At 54.2% G+C, this 22,367-nt stretch overlaps 2 protein-coding genes across 6 annotated transcripts; one reads left to right on the top strand and one right to left on the bottom strand.

Annotated features, from left to right (window-relative positions):
- Nucleotides 1-2,177: 2,177 nt before the first annotated feature.
- FXYD1 (FXYD domain containing ion transport regulator 1) lies at nt 2,178-14,797 on the bottom strand. Of its 5 annotated transcripts, none has more exons than XM_056825344.1 (8): nt 14,540-14,614; nt 5,119-5,183; nt 4,326-4,358; nt 4,068-4,142; nt 3,719-3,755; nt 2,689-2,738; nt 2,391-2,445; nt 2,178-2,242 (listed from the first exon to the last, which is right to left on the bottom strand). In XM_056825344.1, exons 2-7 carry the CDS (start codon nt 5,177-5,179, stop codon nt 2,423-2,425), a joined length of 279 nt encoding a protein of 92 aa, XP_056681322.1. In that variant the 5' UTR covers nt 5,180-5,183; nt 14,540-14,614; the 3' UTR covers nt 2,178-2,242; nt 2,391-2,422. The 5 variants fall into 5 exon arrangements, with proteins under 5 accessions (XP_056681322.1, XP_056681320.1, XP_056681323.1 ...); XM_056825342.1 differs by lacking the exon at nt 14,540-14,614 and adding an exon at nt 6,865-7,213; XM_056825345.1 differs by lacking the exon at nt 14,540-14,614 and adding an exon at nt 6,578-6,737.
- Nucleotides 13,589-21,535, top strand: LGI4 (leucine rich repeat LGI family member 4). Its single transcript, XM_056825307.1, has 9 exons — nt 13,589-14,238; nt 14,507-14,578; nt 14,792-14,863; nt 15,167-15,238; nt 15,450-15,521; nt 16,219-16,388; nt 17,081-17,245; nt 17,355-17,866; nt 20,386-21,535. Exons 1-9 carry the CDS (start codon nt 14,054-14,056, stop codon nt 20,698-20,700), a joined length of 1,635 nt encoding a protein of 544 aa, XP_056681285.1. The 5' UTR covers nt 13,589-14,053; the 3' UTR covers nt 20,701-21,535.
- The last annotated feature ends 832 nt before the right edge of the window (nt 21,536-22,367 follow it).

Consider the following 22,367-nt stretch of genomic DNA (forward strand, 5'->3'; position numbering starts at 1 on the left):
TGTGGCTTTCTCCCTCCACAAGGATTTCCTGAGACCTAAGAGTCCCCTCAGCTGATGGCGGGTTGGGGTGAGCCTTGAGCTCCTTTGGTGTGTGAGGTCTTCTGTAGACCCGTTGGTCATCGATCAGAACGCACCAGCATCTCCGGGAAATCGCTGCCCCTGGGTTCCTGCCAGACAAATGTCTGGAGAAGCTGCACCTCCCCCGCCCCCATCCCCACCCCACCCCACCCCAGCGAACACACACACACAGAGCCAGGCTTCTCCCCAGCAACTCCTTGCCCAAGTGCCTTCTCCCCTACAGAGCCTACCCGCCCCCTAGAAACTCTGCTCTCCTTAAGCCCTCCCCACCCAGGGACTCCTCCTCTGCAGCCCCTTCTTCCTCCTGAGCCTCCCTCCCCAGAGGTTTCTCCCCGGCAGCCCTCCCCCACCCAAGATGCAACACCTAGCCGCTCTCTACCTCCCCTCTCCCCCCCAGCCCGCTCTCTCCCCCGCCCCATCCTGGGCATCTGAGCGGCCCGGCTTCGAGAGGCTGTCGCCACCTTGGGGTGCTGGGGGTGCGGGAAAGCCGCGAGTTGCGGCTTGTGGGAGGGGGTAGCTGGCACCATTTAGGCAGAGGTGTGCGGGAAGGCTGGCGTTCCAACACTGCAACCCCGGGTGACCCGAGTGATCGCGAGCCGCCAGACACACCCCGGAGGAAGGCTCAGCAGCGGGGAGGGTCCCCTCCATGGGTGGGGTCACTGCGGCTTACCGCCCCTGCAGGCACGCAGTCCCCGCAGCGCGCACTCTTTCTCCCCGCCCCCCGCCCTGGGCTTTGGCTTTCTCTGACTCTGGCTTTGCCTCGGTCTCTTCCCCAGGCTTGGAGTGTATTAGCCCACCCAGGAGCCTCCGGCCGATGGAAATGATCAAGAGCAGCCCCTCACCCCCAAAGCTGGGTCCGGAACCCTCGGGAGACACGGGTGGAAACAGGGGCAGAGTCTGATGCCACCTCCAGGGTCCTGCACCTGCATCTCTCTAGCCTCGAATGTCTACCCCCTAAACACACACACACACACACACACACACACACACGCACACCGATAAGCAATCACACCGCCGCGCACACTTATCCATCTCCCTGAGCATCCCAGGCCCTCCTTACAGAAAACACCTTCCCGCTGCACTCCCCCTGGGGCTGGACCATCTAGTTGCCATAGCTACGGCTCAGATCAGTCACTCACTCATTCAGCAAACATTTATACAGTTTACGATGCTCAGAGCCAGCGGTGTCCTCCTTTTCCTCCCTCCCCAGGGAAGATCTCCCCATTTGCCAGATGCTCTCCCCTCCCCCCCCCCATGCTCCCCTCTCTCAGCCCCTAGGTAAGAGTCCTTTGCCAGTCCATCCTCTGGAGACCAGGTCTCTCCCCTCGGCTCCCATCAGACCAGAGTCCCGGCTCTCTCCATTCCCTCAGATCCGAACCCCACCCCCCGCCCCACACCTTCTATTTCTGAGCCAAACTGGGTCCCTTTTCTCTCTAGCCCCCCCTCAGTTGGGGTCCCCTTCATTCTCCTAGACAGGATTCTTCTACTCCAGACCTCCCCAGGCGCATCCCCTTCTCCTTTCCTCCCCAGCCCTTCTGGAATGGGACTCCGGCTTCTTCTACTCCCCCTGAGGAGGTGTCTTGTCTTTTCCCCCACTCCCCCATACCCACTAGATCAGGAGTCCACCTCCCTGGCTCCCCCTGACAGGGTCCCCCTTTCCTCCATCCTCCTGGCTGGGGTCCCCTGTGGCTGCGGGCTCGACAGGGCCTCGCTCCCTCTCACCCTGTGTGGTGGGCTCGGGGGTCACCATGGCTGGGCCGGGGGCGCGGAAGGCAGAGGCGGCAGCTGCAGTGGGAGCCCAGATCTGACTGGGGGAGGGGGGCAGACTCGGGCAGGGGGGACGGGAGGGGGACCTCCGAGTTGGGGGCGGTGGAAAGGGCGGAGGCGGACACTGCAGCCAATGGGGGCTCCTGGGGGGGGCGGGGGCGGGTTTCCCGGGCTCCCCTCCTCCTCCTGCATGCAAACCCAAGTCCCCGCCTCAAGTGTCTGCGGAGCCCGTGGGCGGGGGCGCCTCCTAGTGGGGGGAGAGAGGGAGCTTCGGCCCCTCCACGAGCTGAGCTGCCGGAGCCGGCGGTAAGACAGAGAAACTGACAACGAGGGGAAGAAGACTGGCCTTTATTTCAGGTTTGCGGGAATGGGACCGAGGGCTGGGACCCTGGGAAACCTGTGGACAGTAGGTGGAAAGGAGAGGGTGAGGCTCAGAGAGGGACCTGCAGGCAGCCGACAACCCAGGCGGCCTGGAACCCCAGCCCCTAGGCTTCAGGACCCTTACCTCCCCACGGCCTTCCCCTCCCCGTAGATGGGCTAGTTACCTGGGCAGCCTCTGCGACTTCATCTCAGGCCCCTACCGCCTTCGGCTGGAGAGGCCTGGGGAGGCAAGGTGGAGATGGGGGAGGGGTGCGGCTGAAATGCCAGACGGGCAATTTCCCTCCCCTGGGGCTCGTCTCTGCCCACCCTCCTCCCCCAGTCCCCTTCCCCAGCCAAGCAGCGTCCAGGCAAAGGCGTTCCCTCTGCACCCGGTTCTCAGACAGCAAGAGAGCTCCCCCGACTGACCACACCCCCTTATCTAAGTAGGGTTCTTCTGGGGAGGGGGCCCAAAATCAAACTCACGGCGGATGGAACTGCGGAAAGTACCCTCTTCTTCATCAGGTTCCCCAGTCCTGGGGGGTGGAAGAGGAAGACAAAAGGAACCATGGGGGAGCATGGAAAGAAACGGGGTGGGGAGAGGAGAGTGGGAGGGAGGGAGGGAGGGAGAGAGAGAGTGGGGAGGGAAGGAAAGAGGGGAGAGGGAAGGAGAGAGGGGGGAGGGAAGGAAAGAGGGGAGAGGGAAGGAGAGAGGGGAGAGGGAAGGAAAGAGGGGAGAGGGAAGGAGAGAGGGGAGAGGGAAGGAGAGAGGGGAGAGGGAAGGAGGAAGAGGGAGAGACTATATGTGTGTGAGTGTGTGTGTCCAGGATGGAGAAAGATGAAAAGATACAAAGAAAGAGTTAGAGATGAAAACAGAGGGATAGAATTAGAGATGGAGAAGGCAGAAATGGAGAGACTGAAGCAAAGATGCTCAAATGTACAGAGAAAAAAGAAGGGAGACATGAAGAGAGAGAAAGGGAATCAAAAGTGGAGAAACAGAAGAAAATACAATTAAATACAGAAAAGAGGTGAGAAATGAAGAAGCAGAAGCAGAGATGGAGAGAAAGAGGCTGACAAAGTAAAAAAATACATCACCAAAGTTCATAGTTTCATATACATCCTTTCTTTCCTTTGTATGCAGTACAATGTCATGTGTCATATGAGTTCATAATAAAGAAAAGAACATTTTAAAAAGAGTCAGAGACCAAATGTTAAGAGTGAAATTGGGGTCAGAGACAGGAGGGGAAAGGCAGAGATGGCCCGACAAAGACTATTAGAGGTGGAGATGACAAGATAGTTGGAAATGAAGATGAAGAAGGGGGTGAATATGAGAACTAGTGAGAGACAAAGAGAAACAATCAGGAGGTGGAAGAAGATAAAAAGTCAGCAATGAAGTTAAACATACAAATGGAAAGGGTCAAAGATAGATGGAGAGAGAGATGGGGATGAGACATGGAGACAAAGATGGGTACAGAGACAAGGGGAGAGCAGAGGGGACACAGAGGGCATTACTCACTTCTGCTGTTGGTTGAATTTGCAGCGACATCTTCGGCCTGGGGGAAATCAATCAATCATTCAGTCTGTATTTAAGTGTCTACCATGTGCCAGGCAATGGGACAGCAAAGACAAAAGGAAGCAGGCCCTGCCTCCGAGGAGCTTATGTTCTATCTGGGGAGACTACAGGTATGCAAAGGAATGTCCCTGCAAGGTGGGCAAATGCCTTCACAGGTGTGTGTGTGTGTGTGTGTGTGTGTGTGTGTGTGTGTGTGTGTGTGTGTGTGTGTGAGAAATCATTCCTCCACATACCTCCCCCACTCCAGTTCCTCCATCCCCAGGGTGTCCCATGGGTAGGGAGGAAGACTTACTGAGAATGATGAGGATGCCAAGGATGAAGAGGATGCCAGCAAAAACTAGCCCTCCAATCCTCAGGGACTGGTAGTCTGAGAAAGGGGAGAGAACAGGATATGAAGGGTCAGGGGACGGAGAAGGAGAGAGAGAAAGGAAGGGATGGAGGGAGAGTGGGAGAGGCAGAGGCAGGGAAGGACAGAAACAGAGTCAGAGATCCAGGATAAGGGTTGGGGACAGACATTGAAACACCGACATGCACGTGAGTCTGATCTCACCATATGTGAATGGGTCTCTTTCCTTCGGAGCTTCTGGAAAGACAAGAATTTAGAGTTAGGGAGATAGACTGGGGGATGCTAAGGGCATCCTTGTTCAGGAATGAAAGCTCCAGCCTGATTTCTACTATAACTCACTATGTCCCCCCACAAAAGCCATTGGACCTTTCGGGTTCCCAGCCTCCCCCCAGTGATAGTTTAGAGGGTGGGGCATAACCCCTTGTCCCTTCCTGTCTCAGTGGGAGTTGGGAGGCATGAGTTCTAATCCAAGGTCTGCCAATCTCACACTCACTATGGGAACCTAAGCAAGATGTTGTTCCTCTCTGGGCCTCAGTTTCCCCAGGGATAAAAGGAGGCTGGTAATCCCTGCCCTGGTGGCCTCACAAGACTATAGTGTTCTAGAAATGAGCTGTTGATACTTCTGATGGTTGCAGCCCTGCTTCTGCCTGGGATGGCCACGTGGCTAGTCTTTTGCCCTAGATTCGCTCCCCGTCCCTGTTAGGCTTGGTGTGACTGGATGTTACAAGGGGTTCTCACCCTGGGGGAGGCTGGCTTCTCTTCGGAGATTCTGGGTGCACAGACAATTTTCAGGTATGTGTAAGCTTGAAGCCTGAGGCTGCCCGTGTCTTCTGGTCAGCCCACACTGGCCAGTGTCTAATGTTTTGCCTAACGCTATGGCAGCTGAGCTGGGAGTTTGGCCAGAAGTTGTACTGCTGCACCCACCTACCCCCCCCCCATCTCCCCAGCTCTGGAAATCTGGGAATTAGAGGCCAAACTCTCCAATCTCTAGACTCACCGGCCTTGGCTGCCGAGATCAGGGCTATGCAGAGGAGCAGGAGTTGGGCAAGGGGCTCCATTGTCCTGTGGGAAACAGTGGACCCAGTTAGGTCCCCCCAAGTCCTCCTCCTTCTCTACATTTTTCTACCACCACCAACCCCCACTACCAGGTCTGACCCGATCCCCAAGGGTTAAGTCTGCGCCAGGCCCAAGACCTAATCCGGCCAGAGCCATCTGGGCCGCTTGGTCGCCCTGAGATACAAAGAGAGCCCTCCTGGGGTGGGGTGGGATTCAGAGCCAGAACAGAGAGCCTGGGAAACAGCCCAGCAACACAGGATGGGCATCAGGGAGGCAGAGTTGAGGGGGCCCAGCCTCACCTCCACATGGGAACCTGCAGCTCCCCCGGAGGGTGTGAGAGAGAGAGAGAGAGAGAGAGAGAGAGAGAGAGCGCCCCCCCCCAAAGGGGCGCACAGATAGATCCCCATGGAATGAAGAGTTGAGGCAGGCGCGCACACACACAAGGTCACACACTCCGCTCCTGTCCACTCTCTGTCACTGTAATGCCCTTGGCATCCTGCCTGCCCCTCAGGCCTGGCACTCAGGGGTATAAATATCCCCAGCATCACCCCAGAGGAATTTGCCTCCCTGTGTAGCCATGGCAACTGCACCCATTCCTTCCCTTTGACTCCCAGAGGGACGCCCAAGCACCCCTCGGGAGGGGGATGCAGTGACTGGCCAGGGGAGCCAGGCAGTCAGAAACCCTCCAGCCCATCCCCTCCTCCCCACCCCCGGAACACAGCTGCACTTTGGCAAGGGCTGTCAGCGCTGACAAAAACAACCACCGCCAGGGAATTTCTAGAACAGTCGGACAAACGGATGACCGTCCGGGGTTCCGGCTGCATCTGGAACAGCCAGTCTAGCAGCTCTGGGGCAGAGGAGCAGCCGGTCCATCGGTGAGGGAGCAGGCACTCACACACACTCATAAACAGCCCCTCCCCATACACAGGATCACTCCAGCACGTACTCTGGCCCCACAGCCCTGGGAAGCCCCCCGTGGCCCCAGGGACTCTTGGTAACCCCCTTGGCCAATGCCCTGCGGTTGGGGGGCAGGGGGGCGGCCTCTAAGCTCTCTCCTCGCCTCCATTGCTGAGATACAGCCCAAACCTCTGGCGCCTGGAACACTTGGAGAGCGCCCTGTTCCTCCCCACCCCACAGAGCAGGCCGGGGGGAACCAGAATAACCGCCCCGTGTCCTCTTTGCCTCCAGCCCCTCTGTTGGGGAGAAGCAGGGGCCCCCCACCCCACCCCCATGGTCCGTCCCACTGCTCTCAGGCTCCCTCACACTCCCAGACTGGCCCAGGACATTCTCTCCTTCTCTGCTCCCAAAATAGGCACCCCCTCCCCCCCGAAGCAGAGGGAAAGCGGGGGTAAAGGGCAAAGCCTGGCTGGGGGACCTCAAGGGGCTGGGGGAAAGCTCACCCCAAACAGACCAGTACTTGATCCTAGGCTGTCTGTGTTCAGGGGTCTCCAAGGCTCTGCTGAGGACCCCCAGCCTGGATGCGCCGCCCCCCTTCTCCTCCTCCTCCTCCTCTTCCCTTCCCTTCTCCTCCCCAGGCGCTGTAACTGGAGCCCAGGCTGGAGGGAGGCCAGGGGGCGGGGGACGTGGGGGGGGCGGCCCCCGGCCTGAGCAAGCCCAGGGCCCAGGCCCGTTAGCTTAACTCTCTCCTCCCAAACAAGGGTGAAATGGGCTACTGGCAGGCACCCACCTGGTACAGGGACAGCAAGGGGGACCGGGGGTCCAGTGGAGAGCAGCCTGGGGTTTCTGGCCCGATGACAACACATACAGGGCTGCCTCGTGCTGGCCTGATATGGTCAGAGCAGCACCCCCTCCCAGGCCTCTCCAAGAGAAATCTGTGAATGTTCCAGCAGCTACTGCGAATCCCATCGCCTCTTCCCAAAAGCTTGCTGGGACTGATCAGAGGAAAGCTGGTGGCTGCCCCTCCATCTCCAGGCCCCCACGGAGGGAAGGAAGGCCTCCTTTCCCCCAAATGGGCTGCCCAGGACCAACGAGCATCCTGGAAATCAACCACTGCTGGCCTCCCCCAGCCTCGGGCCGGTGGCCCATGTTCTGGGTGGCTGTGTGGACCTCAGGGCAGGCGTTACCCTGATGCCCTGAAGGTGCCCTCAGGTCCACCCTCAGATGGATCATCTCCAGACCTGTGAACACTTGGACGAATGGACACGTGGAGACAAGGGAGCCCGGGGAGGCATACAACACTGATGATGAGAGGGAACATTTCTTTATCTCATTTATTCCTCACAACCCTGGGAGGGAGGCATCATCGCGATCTCTATTTTACAGTTGAGGAAACTGAGGCAGACAGAAGTGAGGTGACCTACCCAGGGTCACACAGCCAGTTAGTATCTGAGGCAGGATTTGAACTCAGGCTCAAGTAGGGGACAGGACCCCCTAACTGCCCCCAAGTTAGCAGTGTTTGTCTGACTCTCTTCTCTGTCTCTGTCTCTCCCTCTCTGTCGCTCTCTCCCTCCTTCTCTCTCTCTCTCTCCCTCTCTCTCTGTGTCTCTATGTCTCTGTCTCTGTCTCTGTCCCCCTCTCCCTCTTTTCTCTTTCTCCCCCTCCCCTCTCTCTCTCTCTCTCTCTCTCTCTCTCTCTCTCTCTCTCTCTCTCTCTCTCTCTCTCTCTCTCACATACACACACCCCCGTAGGTGTTAGCTCAACCCCAGACTTGGTTCCCAAACTCCAAACTTTCTTGATTTCCCAGCCCAGCCTGAGGCTCCCCTCTTCTGTGACCCTCTCCTTTGCCCCAGTTTTGAGGGTTGACCTTCCCAGGGTAAGTTGGGTGGAGGTTGGGCCTTTGTTGCTTCCCCAGGTCCTCCACCCCATCCTGGAGCACCTACCCTGTTGCCTTCACATGTGCATGTTGGACTGTCTGTGGGCCTGGGCCGGGTCCCAAGTGGCCTCAGCTCTGGGCCGAACCCCTCATACATTTCTGCCGCAGGTCACTCCCAGGGTCACTGACCAACCTTGGTTAATGATCATCTTAATGTTTGAACAGCTCAGGAGAGGGAAAAGGAGATGTGAGCCTGGGACATGGCCACCTGGAGCGCAAAAGTATTCTCTAAGCCCTGGTCCTCTCCCCCCACCTGCACCTCTCAGGAAGCCTCCCTGAGCTCACCTCACCTAGTTCCATTCCCACCTTCAAAAGCCCCCATCTGGCCTCAAGACTGGCATAGTGTAGGGTCAAGAGCATAGAATCTAGAGGAGCCAGAAGGGCCAGTTTGAACCTGATGCAAGCCTTCGTAGTTTGCCCACAAGTCCAGACCTCTCCATCTCAGTTTCCCTTTCTGCCACATGAAGTTACGGGGTTCACCGATCTCTACGCATTGCCCTGAAATCCTGGAATCTCATGACCTTGGCCCTAATGTACTCAAGTTGTACATGGTAGTTGACCCAGAGTCTCTGGGTTGGAAAGGACTAAGGAAGTTGTCCTGAAGTCAGAAAGATTCATCTTCCCAAGTTCAAATTCAGCCTCAAACACTAGTTGTGTGGCCCTGGGCAAGTCACTTAACCCTGTTGGCCTCACTTTCCTCATCTGTCAAATGAGCTGGAGAAGGAAGTAGCAGACTGTTCCAGTATCTTTGCCAAGAAAACCCCAAATGGGGGGCAGCTGGGTGGCTCAGTGGATGGAGAACCAGGCCTAGAGATGGAAGGTCCTGGGTTCAAATCTGGCCTCAGACACTTCCCAGCTGTGTGACCCTGGGCAAGTCACTTAACCCCCATTGCCTAGCCCTTATACTCTTCTGCCTTGGAACCAATATATAGTATTGCTTCCAAGATGGAAAGTAAGGGTTTAAAAAAAAACCAAAAGACCCAAATGGGGTCATGAAGAATTGGACATGACTGAAAACTACTTAACAACAACCATCTCAATGGGGCCCTCACTGAAGCAAGGCAATCATTCTACCCTTCCCTCCTCTATGTTCTGTCCCACTCCTCACAGCAGCTGTTCTAAACCTTCTTTTCTCTCCTAAAGCCTCGCATTCCATTCCTTCTACTATCCTTTCAGCTGAGATCTTTGCCTCCTACTCCTCTCCCCTCAACTGAAGCCACTCATCAATTCAAGAAGCTTCCTCGTCTATCCTCTTCTTTATCTCACATAAAAACTATAATAGCCTCTGGCCTCAGACATGGTATTGATTCTGAGATGGAAGGGAAGGGTTTAAAAAAACAGCTTTCCTTATGGCCTCAAACTGTACTATAAAGCAGTGATCTCTGCATGGTCCAATTTGAGCTGCCCTTAAAGCCGTTGGCAATGTGGGCCTGGAGCTCAGCAGACAAGTAAGGGTTGGAGAAATAGATCTGAGAATCCTCCATATGGAGGACATCCTTGGATCTAGGAGTTAATGAGAACACCAAGTGAGATAGGGTGGAAGAAGAGGGCTGGGGCCAGAGTTCTGAGGAATAGCCACCATGAGTGGGCATGATGTGGATGAAGATGGGGTCAGAACAGAAAAGGAGAAAGGCAACCAGGAGAGAGCCATGTTGAAAAGAGAAAATCTGAGAAGAAAGTATCAGAAGGAAAGTGATTGACAGTGTCAAAGGCTGCAGAAGGGAAGATGAGAGAATAGAAGAGTGGACCAATGGAATAGGCTCAGGGTAAATTAATTTAGCAATCTATTGTTTGCTAAAGCCAAAGATCCCAGTTTGGGGGATAAGGACTCACTTTGGGTCAAAAACTGCTGGGGAAACTGGAAAATGGTATGGTAGAAAGTAGGCATAGGCCAATATAGCAAGATACAGTCAAAATGGTGGTCTCTGATGGTGATGGAATACTACTGTGCTATAAAGAATGAGGAACAGGATGATTTCAGAAAGAGCTCGAAAGACCTACCTGAACTGATACAAAGTGAAATAAACAGAACCAGGAGAAAATTGCACACAGTAACAGTAATAATGTATGATGATCAACTGTGCAAGACTTAGCTACTCTCAGCAACACAATGCCTTGGGACAATTCGGAAGGACTTATGACCGGGAATGCTATCAGCTTCCAGGGAAAGAGCTCATGGACTCTGAATGCATATCAAAGCATGCCATTTTTCACTTTAGTTTATTTGGGTTTTGTTTTGTTTTGGGCTTTGGGTTTTATATGATTATTCTCTTACAAGAATGAATAATATGGAAGTATATTTTGCATGATAATGCATGAAGAACGGAGATCAAATTGTTTACCCTCTCTAGGAGCAGGGAGGGAAGGAGATAATTTGGATCTTATAACGTCATAAAATGTTTTGTGGGAAATTGTTATCACATATAATTGGGAAAATAAAATATCATTTTATAAAAAGCCTCCCCTAATGCAACCTTCCTTTCTAGACATCACTCTAGCTCTTCTCCCCTTCCCAGCTAAACTCCCAAATAAAGCCATTTCCAATCGATGCCTCCGTTGCCTCACTTCTCAGTCTGCTAAAAGCTCAGCAATCTGGCTTCTGACCTCCTCATTCAACTGAAACTGTTCCCTCCAGGGCAATCAATGATCTTTTCATGGATAAATCAAATGGCCTCTTCTCAGATTTTAGCCATCTTCCTTTCTGCAGCCTTTGGCACTGTCAATCACTTTCCTTCTGATACTTTCTTCTCAGATTTTCTCTTTTCAACATGGCTCTCTCCTGGTTGCCTTTCTCCTTTTCTGGTGTGATCCCGTCTTCATCCACATCATGCCCACTCATGATGGCTACTCCTCAGAACTCTGGCCCCAGCCCCCTTCTTCCACCCTACCTCACTTGGTGTTCTTGTTAACTCCTAGATCCAAGGATGTCCTCCATATGGAGGATTCTCAGATCTATTTCTCCAACCCTTACTTGTCTGCTGAGCTCCAGGCCCACATTGCCAACGGCTTTAAGGGCAGCTCAAATTGGACCATCCAGAGGCATCTCAAAGTCAATTAACAGAACTTTTGCCCCACTCCCTCACTCTTCTTCCAGTCACCCAGGCCTGAAGCCTTGGGCAAATCCCTCAACTCTACACTCTCCCTCACTGCACAGATCCAACATCTCCAAGTCAGTTCCATCTCCATTTTGTCTCTACTGTCTCTTTCTCTCCACTTCCATAGCCAGCACCCCAGGTCACACTCTCATGGTAGCTCAGCTCCTGTCTCTCAGCTTTTGTGCCCCCTGCCTAGAATATTCTGCTCATCTCCTCCTGTGAAATCCTGGCTTCCTTCAAGACTTGCCTTAAGACAAAAACTGCTCTGCAGGAGGCCTTTCCTGGTCCTTCCATGGGGTGGCAATTTCCCATGGTTACCTTGCCTCTTCTCTCTCTGCTTTTCTCTTTTCTGTCATTGTTTCCCCTCTCTTTCTTTGTCCTTCTTCCTCCTCTTCCTCCCTCCTCATTTGCTTCTGTCCAGCTGTCCCTTTCTCTTCCTCTTTCTCCTTCTGTCCATCTACTGTAGTCTCTCTCTCTCTCTCTCTTTCTCTTGTTTGTCTCTGCCCACTCTTTCTGCTTCCTTCTGTCTCCCTCCTTTTTCTTTCCCCCTCCATTTATATTCACACGCACACAGATATAAATACATAAACATATATGCACATACATGTTCCTTATCTTTCTATACATAGATCAACCAGGAAAGAGAAAGACAGAAACAGGAAAGGCTATGTCTGTGTGCATATCATACATGTACGTGTGAGTATGTATATAAACCCTGACTTCTGACCTTAGCATTCAACTGAAACTGCTCTCTCCAGAGTTACCAGTGATCTCTTATTTGACAAATCGAATGGCCTTTGCAAATGTTTTCTATCTATTTCTGAGCATGTTGGCTCCCCCCCCCCTTGAATGTAAGCTCCCTGAGGGCAGGTTCTTTGCCCAGTGCTGGTCACTAGTAAACACTTGGCAGATGTTTGTTGATTGATTCTTTACTGATCTTTAAGGTCTTTTCCAATCCTCTCATTCTTCAAACCTCTCTCTTCATAAGATCATAGATTCCAAGGTGGAAGGAGCCTGAGTAGCCCCTTCATTTTGCAGATGTAGAAAACAAAGCCCGAAGAAGTCTTAAGACCAAATCACACAGGTAGAGTGTAGTAGAGGGAGGATTTGAACTCACAACCCCATTCTCTGCCCCAATGTTGCCTTTAACTGCTTGTTGGGCTGTGGTGCATTCAATTTTCCCCCAACAGAGACCTTAGGAATGTCACTTCACTCATCAGTCTGTTTGCTCATCATTTAGGGGGCGCTGGAGGCCAGATCCAAGGTTTCCTCTGTGTAAGAAGCCCTCTGGATAGCAACTCCTCCTGCTCACACATATTTCACATCATCAGAGCATGGATTTAGACCTACAAAGCTATCATTTTACAAATGAGGAAACGGAGGCACAGAGAGGTGGTAATTTGTCCAGATTCACATAGCTCAGTAAGTGTCCAAGGTGGGATTCAAACCAAGATCTTCCTGACTCCCAGAGCTCTCTCTACTAGTCTGCGCTGATCGGCAGCTCATCTGCTGAGGTAGCTGCCTGGGGCCCTCTGAGGTTCAGTGAATTATCCAAGATCACACAGCCAACAAGTGTCAGAAACAAAAGTTGAACTCAGGTCTCCACCCATAGATTAGCTCACTATTCATGACGTCATGCTGTCTCTGGTTCCAAGAAATGAGAACTATATAATAAATCTCGAATGAGCTTTCTCTCTCTCTCTCTCTCATGGGCTAGGTGTAGAGTCAAATGCTGCTTCAGCCTGAGAGACCCTAAATAAGTCACTGCCCCTAAGCCTCAGTTTCCTCTTTTGTAAGGCAAGGAAGTTGAACTGCATGATTCCATGGTGCCTCCCTCTTCTAAATCTAGGATCCTTAATGAATACAATAGAGAAGTGGGAGAGTTTATGTTAATAATTCAGATTGACATAATGCTTTAAGGCTTACAAAGCACATTGTGAATATTACCTCACTTTATTCTCAGGACCCTTGGGGATGGGTGCTATTATTGTCCCCATCTTACAGATGAGGAAACTGAGGCAACCTGTCATTAAAGTGACTTGCCCAGGGTTGTAATAAGTGTCCGAGGTTGGATTCTTCAGGGTTTCCTTAGGGTAGGGTCAGTGTCTCCCCACCTTGGCCACAAGCCGGGGCATTTCTTCAGAGTCCCTTCCAGCCTGGGCAGTCGGGGGCTGGCTGCTCTGCCCTTTGGTTTGGGGGGTTTCTCTGCAGGGTTGGGGGAGAGCTCAGTTCCGGCACTGTCCAGCAGGGAGCAGCCTGGAGCTGCATTTCTAGCCAGGTCTGGCTTCATCCTGAAAACCCCTGGGTGTCAGAAGTCACTCCCCAGCAGCCCCCACTGGGCGCTGCCCGCCCCACTCCAGGGAGGGCTCTGGGCTGGCTTCCGGCCAGTGGTTGGAGCCCGGAAAGGAATGCTGTTTAGTTCAATGGTCCCTTCTAGTCGGACTTTTCGGTTTAGAAAGGACTTTCAGCAATTGGGGAGGGGGGGAGTTCAGGTGTCAGTCCTCCCTTGGGGGTGCCAGGCATCTGCTCCCTGCTGTGTCTGCTCCCCCTCCCCTCCCTTGCTAAGACCACCCCAGGCAGCCTCCAGCCAGCCGGTCCCTCCTTTAGTCAGACCCTTTATTCTTCCTCCTGGGGGTGGGGGCATCCTATCCGCTCCCTGGAGGCGGCGTCTTTCCTCATGGTCTCCGACCCTCCCCCTCCAGACTTCCCCCCTCCCCAACTCCTCCAGATACGGAGTCCTTTTCCCAACCCCCAGGGGAGAAGGGGCTGGAGGAGGGAGCAGGGAGAGGGAGCCCGGGAAAGGCACGGGGAGACAAAGGCGGCCGGAGCCCGAGGGACCCCGGCAGAGAAAAAGGGGCAGAAGCCAGCAGGGAGGCAGAGGACCAGGGCACAGTGGATCAGCAGGCTGGGGGGACCTTAGACAGGCACCAGCCCAGGGCTGAGACATCATGGGGGCGCTGGAAAGAGTGGGGCGGTGGCTGCTGCTGCTGCTGCTGCTGCTGGGGGAGGCAGAGGCAGCCTGGGAACCACCCAAGGGGAAGTGCCCCCCAAGTTGTTCCTGTACCAAAGATAGCGCCCTGTGCAACGGCTCCCCCAGAGTGCCTGAAGGCTTCCCTCCTACCCTGCTGTCCCTGTGAGTGTGCCCTAAGCCAGTGACCCAGCTGGGGGCTTGGATACCAGGGTCCCTGGGGCTGGGGGCTGGGGGGGGATCCCTGGAAGAGATCTAGAGAGCTAGATCCCTGTGAGGGAGGCAGGCGTCCTGGGTCCCTAGAAGGAGAAGGCTAGGGACTAGCTTCATGGAGGTTCAATGGGCTTGGGTGCTTGGGTCCTTGGGACAGAACCGGGAGCCAGGGAGTCCAGCTGGCCCACAGGCTGACCCAGGACGCTCCCTGTCCCTTTAGGTCTTTGGTAAGATCTGAAGTGACTCGACTTACCTCTGGCAGCTTCCTGGAAGTCCCCTCCCTGCACCTTCTGTAAGCCAGGCTGGACTCTGGGCCAGCCAGCCAGCAGGCGTGTTGGGAGAGTGGGAAGGAAGGGAGGGGAGTGGTGGGGGCTAGAAATGTGGCTTTGGAGAAGGGCCAAAGTGTGTGTGGGAGGGGGAGAGGAGGAGAAGGAGGGCAGAGCCCTCTTCTCCGGAGTGTGTGGCCGGCCAGCCCGCGGGACCCCAATCCCAACATCCTTCCCAGGCTCTTCACAGCCAACAGCTTCTCTGTGATTGGAGATGATGCTTTTGCCGGTCTCTCTTACCTCCGCTATCTGTGAGTGGGGCCTGTGGGGTGAGGGGTGAGGGGGTTACTGGGGGAGGAAAGAGATGGCTCAGGGGAGAGCCCAGAATTGGGGGGGGGTGCAAGATCCTCCCATTATCCCCCCACCTCACCTTACCTTCCACACCCAGGGGGTTGGAGCTAGAGGCTGTGGGCGAGCTGGCCTAGTGTGCCCCCACACTGGGCAGCTGGCCTTTCTGTGCTGGTCACCCCAACTCTGAAACAGGAAGGAGGACTGTGGCCCCACCTGCCTCATGGGAGGCGGCTGGCTTCCAGGGGCCTCCTCTCCTTCCCCAGGTTCATTGAGGACAATCACGTTGGCTCCATCTCCAAGAATGCCCTCAGGGGACTGAGATCCCTCACACACCTGTGAGTGTCCCCCAGTCACAATCCCAGTCTGTGGCACTGCCCACCACCCTGGAAAGCCCCCGGAAGTGACTTCCCCACCTGGAGCTGCTCCCACTCTAGAATCCCCTTTGGTTCTTTTTGGTCTAACAGCCCCTGCCCCATTGCCTTGTGGGAGGGGGAGGGGGATACTGAATGTGTGTGCCCCCCCTTTGCTTCCTTCTCTGCACCCCAGGAGTTTGGCCAATAATCACCTACAGACTCTGCCCAAGTTCCTTTTCCGAGGATTGGAGACCCTGAGCCATGTGTGAGCTACAGGGGAGGGGAAGGGAGGAGTGGGTTGGAGATGGGAGCAGGAAGGGGGCTCTTCCCACAAATGTTCCCCAACTTCCAGGAATGGGGAGGGGAGCTGAGCATTGGGTAGAGACAGCTACTAGCTCCAAAAGGAAGAGGCAGAAGCTGGGTACACGAAAGGAAGAGTGAGAGCCTTCCACAAAGGGGAGGCAGGGAAAAGAGCACTGACTCGGTTCAGATCTTGCTTTTTCCCCGATTACTGTGTGATCTTGGACAAGTCACTTAACTATCGGGCTGGATGGCCTCCAAGGTCCTTCCAGCTCTGCAAGAATGGGCTGCCTTGAAGTAGTGAGCTCCTCCAACTTGGAATAGCTGTCCTCTGAAGCCCATCCTCATGTGGAAATTCTGTGGTTCCTGGAGGGCCAGGGCTGGGGATGTACAATAGACTGGAGAAGAGCTGCTTAAACACACAGCTAAGTCATCCCGTGACCCACTAAACTCAGGCAGAGGTAATGAGTCCAATCCCAGCTCCGTTCCTCCCTACTTCTGTGATCTCAGCCTTGAGCTTTCTGAAATAATTGGCCATTGGATTGGGGGCAGCCTCGAAGGGCCTCCCAGCTCCTAATGGGAACTCAGAGCACTTCAGTGGGGCTTAGAGGAATGGCAAGAGACGGAGACCCAGAACCCTTTTCGCTCCTCCTCAACATTAGAGATCTGCGCGGAAACCCATTTCTCTGTGACTGCCGCCTGCTCTGGCTGGTTCTGTGGCTGCCCCAAGTGAATGCCAGTGTCGGGGCTGGAGCCTGTGCAGGACCCCCTCCGTTAGCCAACACACAGCTCCAGCACCTGGACCCGGAGACCTTCCACTGCAGGACTGTGGGTAAGGTTGTTCGGGGACAGACAGAGCCTGTGAAGGAAGGAATGGGGCCCACTGGGCGCTGGGCACATCCAGCAGCCATTCCCGATACCTCCTGGGTTAGAATGACAAGTCCTAGAATTAAATTTTTAAAAATGCTTGTTGATTCCTAGCAGAGTGCTCAGGTGGCTACTAAGCAGCTCAGTGGATGGTGCTTGGTCTGGGTTAAAAACGGACTTTAGACCCTCACTAGCTGTGTGACCCTGGGCAAGTCACTTCTGTTTGCTTTAATCTACCCTGTGACAGTCCGCCAATGCTATCCACGGGGTTTTGTTGGCAGAGATCCTGGAGTCCTTTGCCATTTCCTTCTCCAATAAAGCAGCTCTAAAAAATTAACTCGTCTTTAAAAAATGAAAGCCTTTATCTTCTGCCTTGGAATCAATACTCTATATTGGTTCCAAGGCAGAGGAGCTGCAAGGGCCAGGCAGTTGGGAGTATGTGAGGTCAGATTATAGCCATATATTCGGGGAAGGATGGGGGACGTGGGGGTATTCGAGTGTTTGTAGGACCCGCAAAGGCCTCCTGCAGAAGGGGTGATTGCGTTGCCTCTCCTAGAGTCCAAAGAGGACCCTAGGGGGCGCTTTCCGGGGCAAAGGCTCCGAGGTGAGAGATGAAGCCCGTTAGGTCTGAGTCCTCTTCCCTGTGCCCACTCCTAGAACTCTCCTGGTTCCAGACCCTCGGGGAGGCGGCGCTCGGGGTGGAAACGTTCTGGTACCTGGGCGAGCCGCACGTGGTGCTGGCCCAGCCCTTTGAGGGGAGATGCCTCTTCCTGGTCTGGGATTACACGCTGCAGCGCTTCCGGCCGGACGGCGAGATCCCGGGTGAGCCCCTTCCCCCGCCATCTCCCCGCGTCCAGACTCCTCCCCCTCCCCGCCCCTCGCCCCGGCCCCCGCCCCGCTGACGCGGCCTCCTCCCCTCCCCTCCCGCCAGCCCCGTCGGTGGTGGCCTGCAAGCCCCTGGTGCTGGGCCCGCGGCTCTTCGTGCTGGTGGCCCGGCTGTGGGGTGGGGCCCAGCTGTGGTCCCGCCCGAGCCGGGGGCTGCGCCTGTCGCCGTCGCAGGCCCTGGCCCCGGCGCTGCTGCTCAAGCCCAACGACGCCGAGCTGCTGTGGCTGGACGGGGAGCCGTGCTTCGTGGTGGCCGAGGCGTCCAAGGGCGGCCGCACCGCCGTGCTGTGCCGCGACGGGCCGGCCCGCGGCTTTTACCCGCGCCAGAGCCTTCACGCCTGGCACCGCGACACGGACGCTGAGCCCCTGGCCCTGGCCGGGGAGCCGCACCTGCTGCTGGCTTCTGCGTCACAGCGGCCTGTGCTCTACCGCTGGCGCCACGGACGCTTCACCCGGCGCACCGATGTGCCCGAGGCCGAGGACGTCTACGCTGCCCGCCACTTCCTCGTGGCCGACCAGGTGCTGCTCTGCCTCACCCGCTACCTGGGCGACTCCATGGTGAGCCCCGCGGCCGCCTGGCCCGCCCAAGCCTCGAAAGGCGATGGGCTGCAGTCCGTTGGTTCTGAGGCCCTGCCGTCAGGGCTAAACCTGGGATCCCACAGCTAGGAAGCACCTGGGACCCATTTGAACCCAGGACCTCCCAACTCCAGACCTAGCTGTAAATCCACTGTATCCAAGTGAGCTAGCTAGCTGCTCCTACCTAGGCACTGGGGGTTATGTGACTTGCCCAGAGTCACACAGCCAGGAAGTGTCTGAGGTCAGATTTGAACCCAGGACCTCCCACCTCCAGGTCTGGCTGTACTGCCTTCCCTCTTCCAAAACAGGGGGGGAAGGGAGCTGAGCAGCGTCTGAGGGCAGATTTGAAGGCAGGATCTCCCATCTCTATCCACTGCCCTCCTCCTTGACTCCTCACCTCCTGGCTTCCCCCCTCACACCATCTCCCCTGACATCACATCAGCTCCATCTCCAAGATGCCCTTCCGGGGTGGAGATGCTCATACGCCCGTGAGTGTCCCCCGTGCCATCCCCCCATTCCCCAAGTGACCCACCCTTACACAGCTCAGAACCTGAGGCGGAGTCACTCCTAGCATCCTGCTGCTGGAGCTGTTCCTCTTAGCCCCTCACCCTTCCCCGGATGGCCCGCCCCATCGCCCCGTCAGCCAATCAGAGATAGGAGACAGAGCTGCCTCTCTGCCTGCCCACAAGGAGCTGTCTGAGTGGGCCGTTTCTCAGGCTAATAGTAAGAGCGAGGACAGGCGGTGCTTTACACATATTTTCCCACGTGATGCTCGCAATGGTCCTGGGAGGACGGTGCTATTAGGATTCCCAGTTTACAAATGAGAGAATGGAAGCGAAGAGAGATGAAGTTAGGAGGAAGGAAATAAGCATTTATTAAGCTTTATTGAATAAATAATTGTTTGTTCATTTATTAAGCTACTACGGTGGCTAGCCCTTTACAAATATTATCTCATTTGATCCTCTCAACAGTCCCGGGAGGGAAATGCAATTATTATATCCATTTTATAATCAAGGAAACTGAGGCTCAGAGGGTTAAGTGACTTTTTTTTAAACCCTTATCTTCCATCTTGGAGTCAATACTGTGTATTGGCTCCAAGGCAGAAGAGCAGTAAGGGCAAGGCAATGGGGGTCAAGTGACTTGCCCAGGGTCACACAGCTGGGAAGTGTCTGAGGCCAGATTTGAACCCAGGACCTTCCTTCTCTAGGCCTAGCTCTCAATCCACTGATTGGTACACCCATTATTCCTTGTGATTATTCTTGAGCAAAACAGGAAAAATGACCAGCTACTTCTGAAATATGGGTAGAACGTGAAGTTAGGAGGCTTTAATAATAGTAATGACAGAGGGGATGATGGCCTGAGCTAGGGTGCAAAGAGGAGAAGACAGATGGGAGAGACATATCAAGGGAAGGATGGATAGAACTTAGTAAACTCAACTCTTACCTCCTGTCTTAGAATCCATGCTGTGTATTTGGTTCCAGTGCAGAAGAGAGGTGAGGGTTAGGCATAGGCAATGGGGGTTAAGTGACTTGCCCAGGGTCACACAGGGAGGCAGTATCTGAGACCAGATTTGAGACCTCCTGGCTCTCAATCCAGAGGCGGCTTTTTGTTTTGTCTTTGTATTCTGTTGGTCAGTTTTGTTGTTGTTCATTCATGTCTGACTCTTCATGACCGCCTTAGGGTTTTCTTGGCAGAGCTCCTGGAATGGTTTACCAATTCCTTCTCCAGCTCATTTGACAGATGAGGAAACTGAGGCAAACCAGTTGTGTCCAACTCATTGTTACCCCATTTGGGGTTTTCTTGGCAGAGCTCCTGGAATGGTTTACCAATTCCTTCTCCAGCTCATTTGACAGATGAGGAAACTGAGGCAAACCAGTTGTGTCCAACTCATTGTTACCCCATTTGGGGTTTTCTTGGCAGAGCTCCTGGAATGGTTTACCAATTCCTTCAGTTCATTTTATAGATGAGAAAACTGAGACCAACAGGGTGAAATGACTTGCCCAGGGTTAAGCAGCTAATAAGTGTCCAAGGCCAGATTTGAATGCAGTAAAAGGAGTCTTCCTGACTCCAGCGCCAGCACTCTGTACCTTGGGCCACTCAGCTGCCCAATCAATCAATAACCATTTCTTTATTGAGCTTTTATTACATGCTAGGCACCGTATGAGTCTGTAGGGCCAAAGAAAAAGTGAAAATGATTCTCACGCTCAAGGATCTCACACTGAACATGTAAAGAATACATACTATATAGATACATACAAGGGACATACAGGCTAAATACAGGTAACCGTAGAAGGGAAAGTGCTGGTAGCTGGGGATCAAGATGATATTTAAGCTGAGTCTTGGCTAGTTAAGAGTGATCAGGGACAGCCCTCTGAGATTGGTTAGAGCCTTCCCTAACGCCTTGGAATGGCTCTACTCCCAGAACCCTGAGGCAGGGGGCAGGGGGTCTCGAGTCGAGGCTGCCACCTCGTGCCTCCCAACCCTGAACTCCGTCTCTGCAGGTCATGCGCTGGGATGGATCCATGTTCCGTCAGCTGCAGGCACTGCCATCCCGAGGTTCCCTCATCTTCCAGCCATTGCTCATCGCTGGGGACCAGCTAGTCATCCTGGGGAGCGACTTCACCTATAGCCTGGTATACCAGTATGAAGCAGACACTGGCCTCCTGAAGCTGCTGCAGGAGCTGGGCCCCCCAGTGCCCTTGGCTCCCCGGGCCTTCTCCTTCGTCTCCGTGGCTGGCCGAAGGTTTCTCTTCACTGCCAACTTTAAGGGCCCCACCCAGGTCTACCAACATCTCATCCAGGACCTCAGTGCCTGAATGGGAGGGGATGGAGGACCCTTCTCCTCCTGTGTGCCCAGAGGGCTGGGAAACTTGGGACAGGCAGCTCCTCAATAAGGAAAGGTCCTAGGGCTCGGAAGTCAGGAGATTTAGTCTGTGATTCTGGATCTGCTGCAGCTGATCTAGCGGACGAGTCCATCCTCTTCTTTTGGCATAAGTTTCCTTTCTTGGGGGGAAAAACAAACCAAGTGGCTCTGACTAGGTGGTCTTAAAGGTTCCTTCCAGTTCTAGCATCCTGTGAGTCTATGAAAGGTGGGTGAGGATGGAGCTGAGAAGATGTTCCTTGGCATCCATGGGGTGTAATAGAAAATACCCTATGTTTAAAGAAGTCTTGGGTTCCATTCATTCATAAAATGGGTAGATGGCAGGGAGTTGGACCAGATGATCTCTAAGGACACTTTCTTATGACCCAGAAGTCTGATTGGAACCATCCCTATCAGAACAATCTTAGGTTCTGAGCTTGTGGCCCAGACAGTACCTGAAACCCTCCTGGCCACCGAGAGGACTTGATCTCCCGAGAAACCACATATTGAGTCCTGGAAGCTGCTCTGGACATGGTGGCAACTGGGTGGAGGCAGCAGGAGCCGGAGGAGAGGCAGTGATAGACCAAAGTGGCTGACTCTGGCCTTGGAATCAGGAGAGCTGGTTTCAAGTCCTGTTCCTGACACTAAACAGTTTGATTATGGGCAGGACATTTAATTGCTTTGTGCCTCAGTTTCCAGATCTGTAAGATGAAGATTATCCTATTTGTGTTCCTTACCTCACGGGGGTGTTGTGAGGAAAGTGCTTTGTAAACCTTAAAGAAGGGCAGGAACTTGAGTGGTTATTTTTATATGTGGGAAAGTTTGGGGCAGAAACGTGCCTTGTGGTGGAGGTTCAGAAATGTTCCTGGGGTTTGAGTAGAGACATGACTGCTGTTTAGGGTTTCCAGGGCTAAAGGGTTTTTTTGTTTTTGTTTTTTTTTTTTTGCTATGAGGGGCCACTTGGTGATTTATGGGTGAGCAGGAGAAGTTAGATGTTGGATGTAGATAAGGGATTGAGGGGGGAAGGGATGGAGAGGCACATTTGTCTTGAGAAGTAGGGCATGAGCAGGAGTGAGGGGGAGATGAAGGCTCTACATGGAGGGGAAGATGGTTTTATGTATGAAGGAAGGAGTTTGTATGGATTGGGATCAGGGACCTGAAATTCAAGGGGAGATGGAATGAAGATGAGGGAAGGGGGAAGTGCCAATGGAGGGTGTGGGGATGAGAGGAGAAGGGTGCTGGGGAGGTGGGGAGGGTGTGCAAGGGAAGGGCTGTTAGTGGGCAACCCGTGCCACCCCAACCCCACTTAGGATTTATTTTGCCTTGCTCCTTCCCCACTCCTCCAATGAATTCTTGAACACCAGTCCCCATGACCTCACCGGTTGCTTAATCATGCCCTTGAGGAGTCCTTCTGAAGAGGCCTGAGTGGAAAGCAGGGTAGGATGCATGCACAAGGGAAAGGTAGGAAAGGACCAGGTGCCATTTTGGTTAAGGGGCTACTTGGGCTGTGTTGTGATACCTGGTAACTCCAGGTCCTCAAAGTCCTGGGAGGATGCAGCCCAGGAATAGCAAGAATAGGGTGGCCAGGGGGCCTTGCATGGAGGGATCCCCACCTACCCTCCA

Source organism: Monodelphis domestica, chromosome 4 (genome assembly GCF_027887165.1).
Source record: "Monodelphis domestica isolate mMonDom1 chromosome 4, mMonDom1.pri, whole genome shotgun sequence".
Lineage (NCBI taxonomy): Eukaryota > Metazoa > Chordata > Mammalia > Didelphimorphia > Didelphidae > Monodelphis > Monodelphis domestica.